Here is a 17,238-nt window from a genome sequence, read left to right as displayed (position 1 = left end):
TAAGAAATGTGCAGAGTTGGGGCTCCTGGGTGGCTCAGTCGGTTGAGCGTCCGACTTCGGCTCAGGTCATGATCTCCTGGTTTGTGAGTCCGAGCCCCACGTCGGGCTCTGTGCTGACAGCTCGGAGCCTGGAGCCTGCTTGGATTCTGTGTCTCCCTCTCACTCTTCCCCTCCCCGACTTGTGTTCTGTCTGTATCAAAAATAAGTAAAATGTAAAACAAAAATAAATTAAAAAAAAAGAAATGTGCAGAGTACATGAAAAGACACTATTCCAAATAAGGTACCCAGTTGGCTAACAGACACATGAAAAGATGCCAACATCGCTCATCATCAGGGAAATACAAATCAAAACTACATTGAGATACCACCTCACATCTGTCAAAGTGGCTAAAATTAACAACTCAGGAAACAACGGATATTGGTGAGGATGCGGAGAAAGAGGAACCCTTTTGCACTGTTGGTGGGAATGCAAACTGGTGAAGCCACTCTGGAAAATAGTATGAAGTTTCCTCAGAAAATTAAAAAGAGAACTACTGTTTGACCCAGCAATTACACTACTAGGCATTTATCCAAAGGATACAAAAATGCTGATTCAAAGGCACATGAACCCCAATGTTTATAGCAGCACTATCCACAATAGCCAAAGTATGGAAAGAGCCCAAATGTCCATTGACAGATGAATAGATAAAGAAGATGGAATACTACTCAGCCATCAAAAAAGAATAAAATCTTGCCATTTGCAATGACATGGATGGAAGTAGACTGTATTATACTAAGTGAAATAAGTCAGAGAAAGACAAATATCATATGATTTCACTCATATGTAGAATTTAAAATACCAAACAGATGAACATAGGGGAAGGGAAGCAAAAATAAGATAAAAACAGAGAGGAAGGCAAACCATAAGAGACTCTTAAATACAGAGCACAAACTGAGAATTGATGTAAGGGAAGTGGGTGGAGGATGGGCTAAATTGGTGATGGGCATTAAGAAGGACAGTTTTCAGGATGAGCACTGGGTGTTCACGTAAGTGATTAATTACTGGGTTCTAGACCTGAAGGCTAGACTGTTCTATATGTTAACTTGAATATAAATTTAAAAATTAATTAATTAATTTAAAAAAGGAACCTAAAATTAAAATAAAAGATGAGCATGTATCAAACGTGTTGATGGTTTTCCAAAAGTATTAGTCATTAAGAAATCCATGGAGCATTTGCTATTTCATTACTAATAAGAACTAATCCTTGAAATTTTTGTGGGATAACTTCTCTAAAATATATAAAGGACTTTCACTCTTAATGGATTCCAACTTCCTCACCTTAGTGATTCTGCTATTAGGGCAGACACAGTTTATTGTCTACTGACCTGCCGAACTGAGATGTGGGGCATGTCTGTGCTTTGTCTGTGAGCAGGGATCTGTTAGGACAGGGAGAGCACACTCAGCTAGAGTATTTCCCCCATAGCATTTGTCTTGCTTCCTGTGGATGGAAACATCAGGTCCAAGGTTTTCTGTCCTAACCCCAGCTCACTGGAGACTCCTAGTCAATCTTCCCTAAAGGGAGTATGCACGCCTTTCTTTGCCCCTCTTTATTTCTCCTTTTTCTGAGACACTGACAAGACTCAGGCAACAGCAGAAAGAACAGTAACTTATACTTCACCATCTCCTCAGCAGACTTAACTGATTTTGACAGTTCCGTTTTCATGGGAGATGCCACCCTTTTTATTCTGAGACGGGATGACTGATGTCCCCTTGTCAGCTGCTCCTCAGCTCCACCTGTCTGCTTTTGACACCTGTGACCTTTTGAATCGGCAAAGTTCTCCATGGAAAATACATGTGGTGGGTAAATAATCCAGTGTCCTGAAGGCAACATGGAGTGACTTGACCTATTTCTGTTTTAGCAACATTCTGTTGGGAACGTGCAGGGCCGGGATAGGAGAAGCAGCTGAGGTTGGAGAGACCACCTGCATGAGAGGGTGGCCTTGATGGTGGGGGCCAGAGAACTGCCATGGGCACGGGGCTGGGGAGACAGGCAGGAGAAACCCCAGAGCTACGTGGAGAAGACCCAATGGTAACTGGACGTGGACCGCAGGACAGGTGTCTGGGGAGCTGGCATCTCCTAGATGGGGTGCCCGGACGACTGTGGTGGTGGTGAGCCAAGAGAAAAGCAGGAGTAGAGGGCTTCAGGTTTTCACAGGTGCTGAGTGTGCTGCACTCTCAACACGACACGCCTGCATTGCCCTGGGACTAGTTATCCAGCCGGTAATTGCAAACATCGATGCAGACCTCAGAAGGGAGGTCAGTCTAAAATCGTCGTTTCCATACCTGCGGTTTCCTTGAGGCAAAGCCTCCACACATTTCTGTCTCTTCAACACCAAGCAAAATGTCAGGCACCTCTTAAGGGCTCAGGAAAGATGTGGCAAACTGAAAACCAGCAAATGCCAGATGCCTTAAAAACAAGCGAGCCTGAGTTTTCCACGGAATCTCTGTGAAGTAGAGTGCAATGAGTATCCCCGTTCAGATAGAACCCAATGATCTGTGGCATCAGAAACCCATGTGCCATGTAGCTGTTCTCTTGAGCCTCAGTCCTTCCTAGGATGCGCTGTTTTGTCACATGACTGGAGCCAAGTAACTCCCCAGGATAACCGTCACATCATCACTAATATTTAAGCTCGCCAGTTTCAATTCTGTGGCTCATTTTTTTGTGTCAATATATATCTTTGCCTTAGGAAGAGGTTTTTTTCTTTTTTTAATATAGTCATAAATGGCTTTAAACTCTGCCTTAACATAGGTCTAGCCCTCCCCCTCACCCCCAAGTGATTGAATTTGAAAAGTTTATTGCAACTTTTTTCTGGCAATAGACACAAGATAAAGTTGTACTGAACGCATACACTTTCAAAAGTATCTATGTAATGTGGATCCTGAGAAACTTAACAGAAGACCGTGGGGGAGGGGAAGGAAAAAAAAAAGAGGTTAGAGAGGGAAGGAGCCGAAACTTAAGAGACTCTTAAAAACTGAGAACAAACTGAGGGTTGATAGGTGGGAGGGAGGGAAGGGTGGGTGATGGGTATTGAGGAGGGCACCTGTTGGGATGAGCACTGGGTGTTGTATGGAAACCAATTTGACAATAAATTTCATAAAAAAAAGTATGTATGTAAATACAGTGATGATGTAGGTACACAAAACTAGCAGCTTTACAAGTTTTCTTATGCCAGGGGGAAAACTAACACGACAATTCATCGAGCACCTTGTATGCGGTATACACGGATGGGGTAGGGTCTTGGGCCACAGTGTGAAGACATATATTACAATCTGCACTACTGCAGAGGTCAAGAGAAAATAAACAGAAAAACTGAATGTAGAGTGATCAGAGCCACCATAGGGACAAGCAGGGATGTAAGAAGAAGCCTCCAACCGGTGGCCACGCCCTTCCAGAGGAAGTAAAGCCCACCGATGCTAATTACTGGTGCCTCGGTGTGAACTAGACTCCCATGAGAAAGGATAGGAAGATTCAGGAGGCAAGGCGGCATCTACAAATGCCCGGAGGCAGAGAGAACAGGGCGACTGGAGAGTACTGCTAGTGCTCCAGGACGGCCAGACGGAAAGCGGCAAGCGTGCAGGTGACTAATGAGGGCTCCAGTTGATAGGCTCAGGGCGTGGACGGACAAGGAATACAGGTCAGCCTGCTAGACGGTAGAAGCAAGCCAGTGGGAAAACGTAAAAATCGGACAGACCATAATACAATCCTGTCTGTGAGCCTCGTTTGAACCCATGGGATTTAGATAAAAAGCAAATTGCTTTTTAGATAAAAAGCAAAATGTTTGAGCAACTGCCAGGCAGTGAATTGTTAATAATTTATCCATTAGAAATTTGTGTTAGATATCTGGAGCACCAACATATGTACTAATAGTTTTCTCTTTTAAATACTACACTTACAATAACAAAAGAGAATTTTCTGGGCTTTGTTAATGAGACTTCATGCATGAACTAATTCATGATCACCCAGAATCTAAAATATGCTTTTGTATTTCTATCTCATAGTTGCTTTTTGCTTCGTAACTATGGTGATCACGTAACTTTTCATCCAAACTGGGATGGTTTCGAAAGTGAAAGAGATATTATGAATAATTACACAAAGACAACAGGCATGAATATGAACCATCCTGAGCCAACCAAATGTGTGATTCTTATTCAAAATGTGTGCTTCATTTTAAAAATGCTTAAGTGATGACATTTATTTTAGATTTGGAATAGCATCTAGAAATGAATGCCCTTTCCTCTTTTAACTGGACAAGTTCCAATCCTGTAATATCTTAAAGCTGGTGAACTACTCCATTTTCTCTTCCTAGTCTCACCTTTCCATTTTTGTAGGATGCTGAATGAATCACTGGCTGAGCCGAATGAAATAAAGATGATAAATTTCTTAACCATGACACTTACCAGCTGTGCAATGTGCATGTATCTTTTAAAAGCAGAATTCTCAAAGTCTAGGAGAAAATGCTTCATTTTGTTTTATTTTTCCTTAGCTTCCAAAACAGAAATTGGGATCAAATCCAATAAAAACTTTTATGGCCAATGAAAAATGAAGCATTATTAAAATAAGAAAAAGGGAAGAAGCTGAAAGACCTACAAGAGACAACTGCCAGATTGTAGCATTTCAATGGATCCCTATACAAAGCCACACTATTCAGCTATTATTCAAGCAGGTGGCACATTATTATTCTTATAGATTGATATCTTTGCTTATTATCCCCTTGACTGCACACAAAACACAGCAATTTGAATCTAATAATGTCTGTAAAAACTTTCATTAATAATATATAGTGTTATTAAACCATAAAAAAATTATCTATGGCCTGTTCTAATTGATTTTGGTCTCTGTAATTGATGGGCTGAGTTTCACCATACCTGGGTATGCCAGGACAACTAACCTTATAATAAAGGAAAATCACTGATTTCAGGTTTGAAATGAGGCGGTTTGGAAACACTGCTTCATCGGGTTTCTCACCTCCCACAGAGAGCAGCACCACAGGAGTATAAGCAGATCACCGGTAGACAACGGAAACGTATTTTTGAGTTTTATATAGTTCCATGATAATTAAAATAGTCAGTGCAAGAAGATAAATCTCATGCGTGGCCAGTGTACACAAATGGTAAAAGGAGTCTGTCTTTGTGGAATGACTCCCAAGTCCTACTAAACAAAATCCAAGGAAATAGTCTTACACGAGGCTCTTCCATGTTCTGCCTCTATACCTCGTTTCCCCATTAACCACTCATAGCCGCCTACATCATGCCTCCTCGTTTCCACTTCTGCTCTTCCTTATGTTCAGACATAAGGAACTTCTATCCATTGGCCGAACTCTTCCTATGAAGCAACACTGAGCTTGGCACAATCTGCAGAACATCTTCTCTGAGTCCCCAGATTAATTGATATCTCCCTAGTCTGTGCTTTTCCAGCACGTTTTAGTGATCCTCCTATTATATTAGCAGGCTGATGTGTTATATTTGATTTATCAGCCTATATAACTCTTTGCCTTCATAGACTACAAGTTCTTCAAGGACAGAAGACAACCAACTAATCTCAGGATCTGGCAATGCACAACGGGATCAGTGCTCACAAAATACATCCTAATTTGAGCTAACATTAACTGTTTGTCTATGGATGATTGTTTGCAGTTGCGGTGACACATATTTAAGCCACACAACCATTCCTAAGCAACTGCATCTGGGTGGAGTGAAAGAGTATGGCCCTCACTTAGATGCTGCTTTTTAGTGAGGTTAACTCTGAATCAATCACTCACCTTACCTGAACTTAGTTACACATTTGTACCAGTAAGCATATGACTAAGGTTGTGGCTCTAATGCAATGAAAAATGAACTTAACTTGTACAATGTACTTGCTCAGTAAGTTTCCCCATCTTACTTCCTTTTAACACTTATAAATTAAAAAAAAATATCCTAGGGATTCATTTCTATAGTTATGGTTCTCTGTGTGTAGATATGAGAAAGTCATATAATACCCATTGTTTAGATTTATCCCATGTTCTTGCTTGTGTCTGTTCTATTAATTAGAGTGCCCTCCATAAATTACCATTATTCCTTCCCTGTCCAGCTCAAATATTACCTTCCCAGCAAAGTCTATCAGAATTAACTGGCAGATCATCTGGGTTTCCACAGTACCTTTTAAATGATTTTATTACAATACAGTAAATATTATTAAACTGTTGTTGTAATGCCAAATGGATTCCCCTCGCTTTGATAATTTTTCCAGTCTGGGATCATTTTTCAAAATAAAGAAAATAACGAGACATATATTAAAAGAATTTCTGGAAAGGCAAGATCTTTTGTTTTTATGTTAGAAAGAGCAACAATAGTTTTAAAACAATACATTATTAAAATAAATAAATATATGAATGCATGCACATTTAAAATATAGTCATTAGTCAAGGTTTTGTGGTCAAAAATTAGTTTCTTTTGGCAAGAAAAATTAAACCCTAGAAGTGTAACAAAGTTATGTTATGTAGTATTATATACATTTGACCAGGACATTGATTACATATAAAAATGCTCAGTATTTGAATCTCATCATAATATAAACAGATATTTTATTTTTCAATGTTTTTTTTTTTTTTATTTATTTTTGGGACAGAGAGAGACAGAGCATGAACGGGGGAGGGGCAGAGAGAGAGGGAGGCACAGAATCAGAAACAGGCTCCAGGCTCCGAGCCATCAGCCCAGAGCCTGACGCGGGGCTCGAACTCACGGACCGCGAGATTGTGACCTGGCTGAAGTCGGACGCTTAACCGACTGCGCCACCCAGGCACCCCAAAACAGATATTTTAAAGAAACACAACACAATAGAACTGCCACAGTTCAATTTTTTTTAACAAAAACATTGGCTAACTGCTGTCAGATTAATTTTATGTTTTATAACATAAAAGAGCCTACAGTAGCCGCTATTGGTTTCTTTGATTAGCAGTTTAGAAACACAAGGTAATAAAACATTAATTTAATTTACCTTAATAACCAAATCAAATTTCTGGTGAAAATCTCTGTTTACGGGCTCCAGGAGGCTAAGTTCTGCCGTCCTAGGATGCATATGGAAAAATCGTGGGTAATCCTCCGGAGTCCCTGAAAGACAGTGAGATTTCAGTATTAATTGAGAACAAGAGGTAATATGTGTGTGTGCTATATCTGTTTTCCTTCATCAACCGAGGAACAAAATCACAATTTCATTAGTAAATTAAGTTTAAAAATTATGCAGTCTAGGGAAAGGAGACACAAATGTAGTATGTAATTAATTAGCTTATGAGTAAGAAAGATGGAAAATATTTCTTGTTTGGATGGTTTTCTAAATATCTTTTATTAGGAGAGCTCTTTAATTAACTTGAAACTTCATCATATGAAAAGAGATATTAAGTGTCGGGAGAGCAAATTTTGAATTATAAAATTGTGTTTTAATGGTGCATAAATCTTAATTATGGTCTGCATGGTCTTCTACCATATCTTGTAATAAACAAAGACTAGTAATTTGTACCAAATATCAAGCTGCTTGAAAATTAAAATGAACGTATTCTGTTCCAGCTGGTAAAATATTTTTCTAAAGGCAAGAATCCAGCCAATTACATCAATCATATTAAATCAAAATACATTGATGATACTCTTAATGCCTACAGAGGATATTTCTTAAATACAGGCATTATAGTGAATTGAAGCACATTTCTTCCTGCAGAAATTTTCTTCAATTTCATTATCTTCCTTTGTTTAACATGATATTCTTTGTCTCAAATTGAAGAAACAGAAGTCATATCATGTAACTATGGAATATATTATGCATTTGGCAAAACAGTAACTGTAAGAATAAAATAACTATGGCTTCCAAGTATTAAAGCCTACTTTGTGCTAAATGCTTTATGTAAATTATCATCAATAAGTCTGTAAATCAATCCCATTTTACAGAGAAGGACTTGAGAACTTTGAGATATTAAATAATGTGTACAAGATCAAAGGGACAATGTAAGATAGAGCTTGAATTCCAATCCAGGGTGCCAGAAGTCAGACATATCAAAAAATGGGTTAATTTCTATTACTTCTTTGCTTCAACACTGAGACAAGAAGAGAAACTCTCCTGGGGCATTATGTGAGAGGAAATAAAAAAGTTTGCCAGTACAATAGACTTGAAAATCCAGAAATAGTCAAAATTGCACATGACAATTTAGCAGATGATAAAGGAATCATCTCCAAACAGTAGGGGAAAATGGATTTTTGAATACTATCATTTATCAAATAGAAGAGCCATACAGAAAATGATCAAATTGCATCCATTCTTTATACTAGCGTAAATCTCAAATGGAGAGGATATTCATATATAATAAACAATAAAACAATACAAGTGCTAGTAATAGATGAAAACACAGATGAATTCTACTATAATGTGAGAGTGGGCATATCTCTCCTAACTATGGCTGAAAATCAAGAAGCAATAAGGGAATAAAGAGATAAATTTGATGACATTACAAAATAGCTTGGCAAGACACAATAAACAAAGTAAAGCCACAAGTGACAAGCTAGGGAAAATATTTGCAATTAACAACAGATGCAAAATGTTCAAATCCCTAACATATGTAGATTTACAAATTAGGAAAGAAAAACATCATCTGTACATTAAAAAAAAAACAAAACACAAAACACTGCGTGAGAATAAAGAGAGTTCACAGAAAGAGAAAGGTAAATGACTTTTCATCATGTACAAAGATGCTCACCTTTATACACAAGAAGAAAAATTCAAATGAAAACCACAATGAAATTCCATTTGTTACTTGTTAGATTAGCAATGGTCCCAAGTGGACACTCCACTCTATTGGTGAGCCAGTGAGAAAAAATGTACTTCCAGACATTCCTGGTATTATTAAAAGAGTGTTACAAACTTATGATGGAAAATCTGGCATAGTATATGAGAACGATATGAGTATTGGGGAATTCTGAGAAGATGATATCAGGAATCTATCTTCATGTAAACAAGAATTGGCAAGATCTTTCTGATACAGCTATTTTAGAACTCCAGAGTTTATTTCAGTGTTCCAACTTCTGGAGTAAGGTTTGGATAGTAAAATATGATTAATTTCCATCAATTACAACTCTTAGCACAGTAGCAGTTACACATCTCCCACCCCTCTGCCACTTGGCAGGGAGCTGGGCACATATTCCTGTAGCAGCTTGCACACTGCTGCTGGGAGTAATTATGGGCAAAAAGGACCATGTCCTCTAAATATCAGAGATCTGTGCCCTCATCAGTGACTGCTGTTTCTAATAACAGAGATGCAGGTGACTATTGTCACACCCACCCTTCTTGCTGTAAGCCACTCCACTTAGACTGAGGAAATTTCCAGGGAATTCAAAGGGCTAGCAACCTTTTCACCCTATTCTTTTTTCTCCCTTTTTCCCTTTGGAAGCCAGGCATTAAAAGCAACTACACATGGAGGGAAATTAGCAAGTCAATGTGCATACCCAGGGGAAGTCATAGCTCAGAAACTACTTGAGAAGACCCTAGGTTTACACCTCAGACTAGTCCTCACCACAGAGACAGACTACAATAAAGAAAACATATATACATGTATACACACACACACGTATACATGTGTGTATATGTACATGTATATGTACATGTATATGTATATGTATATGTATATGTATATGTATATGTATACACACACACAAACAGAATTAAACAAAAATAGAAATAAAAACCAGTAAATTCTGGGAAGGTGAAAAATTCTGATTTCCAGAATTACCACATTATTAGATTCAAATGTCCAGTTTTCAGCAACCACAACAACAACACAGGGTATATACAACAACAGCAACAATAACAATGACACAGGATATACATAAAAACAGAAAAGTATGGCCCATTCAAAGGGAAAAAAATGAATAGAAATTGGCCCTGAAAAACACCTGATTGATGAGTTACTAGATAAAGATGTTAAAACAGATGCCTTAAAGATGTCCAAAGAACTAAAAATAGATGTAGAGAAAGTCAAGAAACTTATGTATTAATAAAATGGAAAAGAGACAGATAACCTGAAAAGAAACTACAGGAAACTATAAGAAATTCTAGAACTGAAATAAAAAGTTTACTAGAGAGGTTGAAATGCAAATTGGAGCAGGCAGAAGAAAGAATCAATAAACTTGAAGCTAGGGCAATGGAAATTATTGATGCTGAGTAACAGGAAAAGAAAAAAAAAAACATGATTAAATAAAAGGGAAGGAACAGTGCCTAATTGACCAATAGGGCACTATTAACAAGACCAACATACACATTGTGGGAGTCTCAGAAGGAGAAAAGAAAAAGAAGGTTTGAAAAAATAATGGCTGAAAACTGCCAAAGTCTGATGAAATATAGAGATACAGATATACATTTAAAGAGCTCAATGAAATTTATTAAGATAAATGTAAAGAGACTCACACCAACTCACTTCATAATCAAACACAAAAGACAAAGACAAGAAGAGAATCTTGAAAACAGCTAGAGAGAAATTACTCCTCACATACAAAGGATCCTCAATAAGATTATCAGCCTCTTTCTTATTAGAAACTTTGGTGGCCAGAAGACAGTGACCCTATTTATTCATAGTACTAAAAGAAAAAAAAATGTCAAAAAAGAATTCTGTACCTGGGAAAACTGTCCTCTAAAGTGGCAGAGAAATTAAGACTTGCCGGATAAAAGCTGAGAGAGTTCATTACTACTAATCCAGCCCTGCAAGAAGTGTCAAGGGAATCCTGAAGGTTACAATGGGCAGGCACCAGGCAATAATGTCCAGCGGTAGGGGGAAACAAAGATCTCGCAAAGGTCAATGTATGGGCGATCACAAAAGCTGGTATTATAGTACCAAAGTCTGTAACTCTAATCTGTGATTTCTACATAATTTAAGAGACTAAGAAATTTAAAAGAATTATTACTTTATGTTTTCAGGCACACAATATATAAACGTGTAATTTTGTTACACAAATAGACTAAAAAGGTGAGGATTTAACTGGAAAAGAGCAGAGTTTTGTATTTTTTTTTTTTTTTAATTTCTCTTAGAGAGAGAGAGAGAGTTCAGGAGCAGGGGAGAGGGGCAGAAGAAGAGAGAGTCCCAAGCAGACTCCATGCTCAGTGCAATGCCCACTGCAGGGCTTGATCCCCTGTACCTGGGATCAGGACCTGAGCCAAAATCAAGAGTCAGACACTCAACTGACTGAGTCACCCAGGTGCCCCAGAATTTTATATATTGTTAAATTTAAGCTGGCATAAATTTAACTTAGAGTGCTATGACCTTAGGATTTAAATATAATTCACATGATGAAGACAAAGAAAACAGTTATAGAATACACACAAAAGAAAATTAAAAAAAACCAGAATTTAAACACTACAAAAAATCAACTAAACACAAAAGAAGACAGTGCTGAAGGAAATGAAAATGAGAAAACTTTAAGACTATGGAAAAAAAATATCAAAATGACAGAAGTCCCTCCTTAGCAGTAATGACTTTAAATGTTAATTAATTAAACTCTACAGTCAAAGACAGAGATTGACCAAATGGACTGAGAAAGAAGCATGATCCAACTATATGTTGTCTACAACAGACTCAAGACACAGTTTAGATGTCAAGACACAAACGGATAGTGAAAGGCTGACATATGCTAGACCTTGAGGGCATTATGATAGATAAAATAAACTCATCATAAAAAAGATAAATACCACATGATTCTACTTATATAAGTTACTTCGTCACAATCACAGAGACAATAGGTAGAATTGTGTATTCCGGGGGTCATGGGGAAGAAGAGAATAGGGAATTATTGTTTAATGTGTATAAAGTTTCAGTTTTATAAAATGAAAAGAGCTGCAGACACATCCTTATAAATGTAATTAATATCACTAAACTGTATACCTATAAATGGTTAAGATGGGAAACTGTATGTTATGTATATTTAACAACAATTAAAAAATTGAAGAAAGTCATAGTAGCATCTATTTTTGACCCAGAAATCCCACTTCAAGGAAATTTTTGCATTTTCATAATAAGTAGTCACCATTTAAATATACATCAAGAGTGGTCTGGTTGAGTAAATGATGATACATCCTAAGGCAGATAATAATTGAAATGTAAAAATTAATGATAAATATCTTTACCTATTACTATAGAATTATCTTTAGTTATAGAAAGTGACAAAACAACTTGGAGAAAAGTGCGTATATATACTAACTTTTAAGAAAGAGGAGCATACACACATACAAATAAAAGGAAATATATACACATAAATGTGTATATATGGATGTTAGGAAAAATGATAAACTATGACATTAAAAAAGTGTTATGTATGAGAGAAATAGGGAATGTTTTGAGGGAATAGGCAATGAAGCTAGATTAAACGAGCTACACCACTGTTTTTTTTTTTTAATTTTAGAGCCATATGAATATTATATATCATTATAAGACATTGAATATAAGGACATCACAAAAATAAATATTCAATTTAAAAATCTAAGTGTTTGGGGCACCTGGGTGGCTCAGTCGGTTGAACGTCCGACTTCGGCTCAGGTCATGATCTCACAGTTTGTGAGTTCGAGCCCCGCATCAGGCTCTATGCTGACCGCTTGCTCAGAGCCTGGAACCTGCTTCAGATTCTGTGTCTTCTTCTCTCTCTGCCCCTCCCCCGCTCACGCTTTGTCTCACTCTGTTTCTCAAAAATAAATCAATGTAAAATAAAAAAATCTAAGTGTTTATTCATTTGGTGACATAAATACAAATAGAAAATGACCATTCCAGACAACTTTCAAAGATAGTACCTTAATGTCTTGTTCACAGTGCAATGTAGCTCTACAACAACTGAAATTATAAAAACAGAAACAAAAACAAAGAGTCTGTAGTAATAATATTGTTCATGTTAGCGTTGTTAGTCTAAGACGGTTATGGGAGCATTTTGCCAGCAATGAAATGAATAGTAATGTGATGTCTTAACTCTATCACTCTGTATTAAAAACTAAATTCTTATCAAAGAAAATTGGATTGCCATGGAAATTTATGCCTATTTCCCAAGTTTTTATATCGTGGCCATGTAGGAATTTATAATCGGTCCCAGTCAAATGTTACTGCTGAATAACATTATAACCTCTCCTTTGGTAGAGCAAAAGCAATTATGATATACAACTTATATCCAGATGATTTTCAATGAAAACTTTCAAGTGACCCCTGAATGTTGAGTATCTTACAAAAGCCAGGCTATTATTGATGTATAAAAATGTTTCCAAGAACAGAAGTGCATGTCTAAGTTCAAGGACCCTACAGATTCACTTAATTTTCTCATTTAGAAGATGTGATATTCATTCCACTTAGCAAAGCTATACTTAATTCATTTACAAAAGCTGCTTCTTGGTTCCAGTTCAAGATGGTGATATGGGAAGACCCTGAACTCACCTCCTCCATGGAGCACACTGAATTACACTTATTAAGAGAACAGTTGCTCCTGAAGAAGAACTGAGGGTTGACTGAACAGCTACTGAACAAGCATAGAGAGAGAACAGCAAGAGAAAAGCAAGAGAGACGGAGACACAATAAGGAAGGGACTCCCCTCCCCCACTGCTGCCAACGGCCGTGGAGAGGGACAGTACTGAGGGACCAGGAACAGAACCTTCTGTCCTTGGGCACAGAAATAAAGCAGTGGTTTAAAAGAGCAACTAGCATGTAGAAGACACAACATGAGAACTCCGGAAAGCAGCAGAGGAACCCTAGAATGCTCTCCAGGTCAGAGGGACTAGAGAATGATAGTCCCTGGTTCACATTCCCACCCCACCTTAAAAGCCTAAACAGGAGCAGAGTCCAGACCCCATGACAGGTGGGTCCAGTCATCTCAGTGAGCTTGTGACTTCAGTGAACCCAGGGTCTACAAGCTCACAACAATCCTGGTCATACTGGGGCACAGAAAACAAAGCCAGGGTTTAAAAGGGAGCTCTGAAAATGCTCTCTCCCCCTCCCCCTTAGAAGCCCAGACCAGAACAGGGTCTGGAAGCTATACGTGAGGGGTTCAGATGCCATAATTAGTGGGTGCTGATGCCGTAACTGGAAAGTCAGACTGTCACAGAAAGTTGGCAACTGCAGCAAGCCTAGGATTTGCAAGCCCACACCAGCTCCTTGCACGCTGGGACACAGAACAAAAAAACGCTGGTGTAAGAGACTCAGGGAACTGAAGAAAAATTCTTTCCCCCTCAATTTAAAACCCAGACAGGAGCAGAATTTAGCTCAACAGTGAGCTTGAGTCCTCAGGGTGCCTAGTGTCCATAAATCGACACCAGACACCCTGTAGTGCTGAACACAGAAAACAAGCTGTGGTTTATGGGTTTTGTTTGTTGTTTAATATTTATTGTATTATTATTATATGTTTTTTTTTACTTTTTGTTTTTGCTTTTTAAAATTGTCTTGCTTTATTTTGGTTTTACTCTTTTTTTATTTCTTCTTCCTTCTCTTTTTTTCTTCTTTTTTCCTCAATTTTTTCTTTTCTTTTCTTATTATCTTTTCTTCCCATTTATTCTTTTTGTAAGAAGCCATGGTTTAAAAGTGTAACTAGCATTTATAGCCACAGCTCCAACCAAACATTAAAATTCACCAAGCATACATGGTCTGGATAGGGAACACTGTACACAAGACCAGTTGTTCAACTTTAGGACAATTAACTTTTTCCCAATCCGTAGAAACACAAACAGAAAGTCAAACAAAATGAAGAGACAGAATAATATGCTTCAAAAAAAAATAACAAGAAAAAACTAAAACAAAATAAAACAAAAGCAAAAACAAACAAAAAAACCTAAATGAAACAGAGATAAGCAATATACCTGATAAAGAATTTCAAGTAATGATCATAATGAAACTCACTGGGGTGCAGAAAAGAATGGAAGAACTCAGTGAGATCTTCAGTAAAGAGACAAAAAATATTAAAATGAAGTAATCAGAGTTGAAGAATTCAATGTCTAAAATAACACACACACACACACACACACACACACACACACACTAGAGGGAATCAATAGTAGATGAGAGGATGCAGAAGAATGTGTCAGCCATCTGGAAGACAGGGTAATGAAAAGCACACAAGCAAAACAACAAAAAGAGAAAAGAGTTTTTTTGTTTTTTTTTTTTTTGTTTTTTTAAATGAGGACAGATTAAGAGACCTCTTGGACAACATAAAGTAAACAAACATTTATATTACAGGGATCCCAGAAAAAGAAGAACAAGAGAAAGGTGTAGAATCTTTATTTGAATAATAATTGAAAAAACTCCATAACCTAGGGAGGGAAATAGACATCTAAGTCCAAGAAGCACAGAGAATTCCAAACAAGATGAACCCAAGGAACTCTACACCATAGCACATAATAAAATGTCAAAGGTAAACAATAAAGAGAGAATCTTAAAAACAGTGAGAGAGAAACAAAAAATTACCTAGAAGGGAAAACCTATAAGGTTATTAGCTGAGTTTTTAGTAGAAAGCTTGTAAGCCAGAAAGCAGTGGCATGATATATTCAGAGGGCTGAAAGAAAGAAAAAAAAACACAAAAAACAAAAACCTACAACTAAGCATACTTTACCCAACAAGATTATCATTCAGATTTGAAAGACAGAGTTTCCTAGACAAATAAATTATACAGGAGTTTATCACCACTAAATCAGCCTAATACAAAATGTTAAGACCACTCATTTAAGTGGAAAAGATATGACCACAATTAGACATTAAACAATATGAATAAAAAGATTTAAAATATGAGAACATATATATATTTATATATATATATTTATATATATATAAATATATATATATAAATATGTATATATATATATATATATATATATATATATATATATATATATAACATGCAGAGAATGGAGTGAAAACAATAGAAGGGGAAAAAGAAAGATGATTTTTTCTCTTTTCTTTTTTTTTTTCTTTTCTTTTCAGAATGTTTGAACTTGAATGACCAAACTAATATGGACTGCTATTTACTTAGGATGTTACATATGAACCTCACTGAAACCACAAACCCCAAACCTGTATAGAAAACAAAAAATAAAGAGAAAGGCAAATAATCACTACAGATATTCACTGACCACAAAAAGAGCAAGAGAAGAAAGGAACAAAGAAGAATTACAAACTAAAAAACAAAAACAAAAAACAAAACAAAAACAAAAACCAGAAAACAAATTTTTTAACTGTTGATAAGTACATACCTATTAATAATTACTTTAAATGTAAATTGTCTAAATGTTCCATTCAAAAATCAAAAGACACAGGGTGACAGAATAGATAACACAAACAAACAAGACCCATCTATATGCTGACAGCAAGAGACAGAACTCAGACCTAGATAAATACAGCCTGAAAGTAAGGAGACAGAAAAATATTCACCATGCAAATATGGAAGTGGAAAAAATCCAGGATAGTAATACTTATATCAAACAAAATAGACTTTAAAAGAAAGACTGTCATAAAAGACAAATAAGGGCACTACTTAATTATAAAGGGATCAATTCAAGAAAAAAAATACAATTGTAAATATCTACACACTCAACACTGGAACATTTAAGTACATAAAGCAGATATTAATGGACATTAAGAGATAAATTGATAGTAATAAAATGATAGTAGGGAACTCTAACACTTCACTTACATTAATGCATAGATCATCCAGACAGAAAATCAAGAAAACAATGTCTTTTAATGATACAATGGATCAGATTGACATAACAGATGCAAACAGAACATTCTATCCAGAAACAACAGAATGCATATTCTTCTCAAATGCACAGGAAGGAACATTATCCAGAACAGATCACATATTAGGTCATAAGATAAATCTCAGTAAATTTAAGAAGCTTGAAATCACACCATGCATCTTTTCTAAGCACAATGTTATAAAACTAGAAATAAATCATAAAAAAATTGGAAAAAAACATGAACATGTGCAGACTAAACAACATGATACTAGACAGCCAATGGGTCAATGAAGCAGTCCATGAATAAAAAAAAATACATGGAAGCAAATGAAAATGAAAACTCAATGGTCCCACATTTCTGAGATGCAATGAAAGCAGTTGTAGGAGAGAAGTTTACAGCAACATGGGCCTACTTCAAGAAATAATAAATAATACAAATAAACATCTAACCTTATGCCTAAAGAAACTGGAAAAAGAATAAACAAAGCCCAAGGTG

The 17,238-nt window shown here is 36.6% G+C and overlaps 1 protein-coding gene across 8 annotated transcripts in view; it reads right to left on the bottom strand.

Annotated features, from left to right (window-relative positions):
• PCDH15 (protocadherin related 15) overlaps positions 1-17,238 on the bottom strand; it is a 1,549,353-nt gene that overhangs the window by 359,019 nt on the left and 1,173,096 nt on the right. For all 8 annotated transcript variants that reach the window (XM_045040943.1, XM_045040941.1, XM_045040940.1 and 5 more), the window contains one exon: positions 7,017-7,129. In XM_045040943.1, coding sequence (XP_044896878.1) covers positions 7,017-7,129 — 113 coding nt within the window. The remainder of the gene's footprint in view (positions 1-7,016; positions 7,130-17,238) is intronic.

The sequence above is a fragment of the Felis catus genome, chromosome D2 (genome assembly GCF_018350175.1).
Source record: "Felis catus isolate Fca126 chromosome D2, F.catus_Fca126_mat1.0, whole genome shotgun sequence".
In the NCBI taxonomy this organism is placed as follows: Eukaryota; Metazoa; Chordata; class Mammalia; order Carnivora; family Felidae; genus Felis; species Felis catus.
Note: the sequence above shows the minus strand (reverse complement) of the source record. Positions and strands in the feature narration are given on the sequence as shown.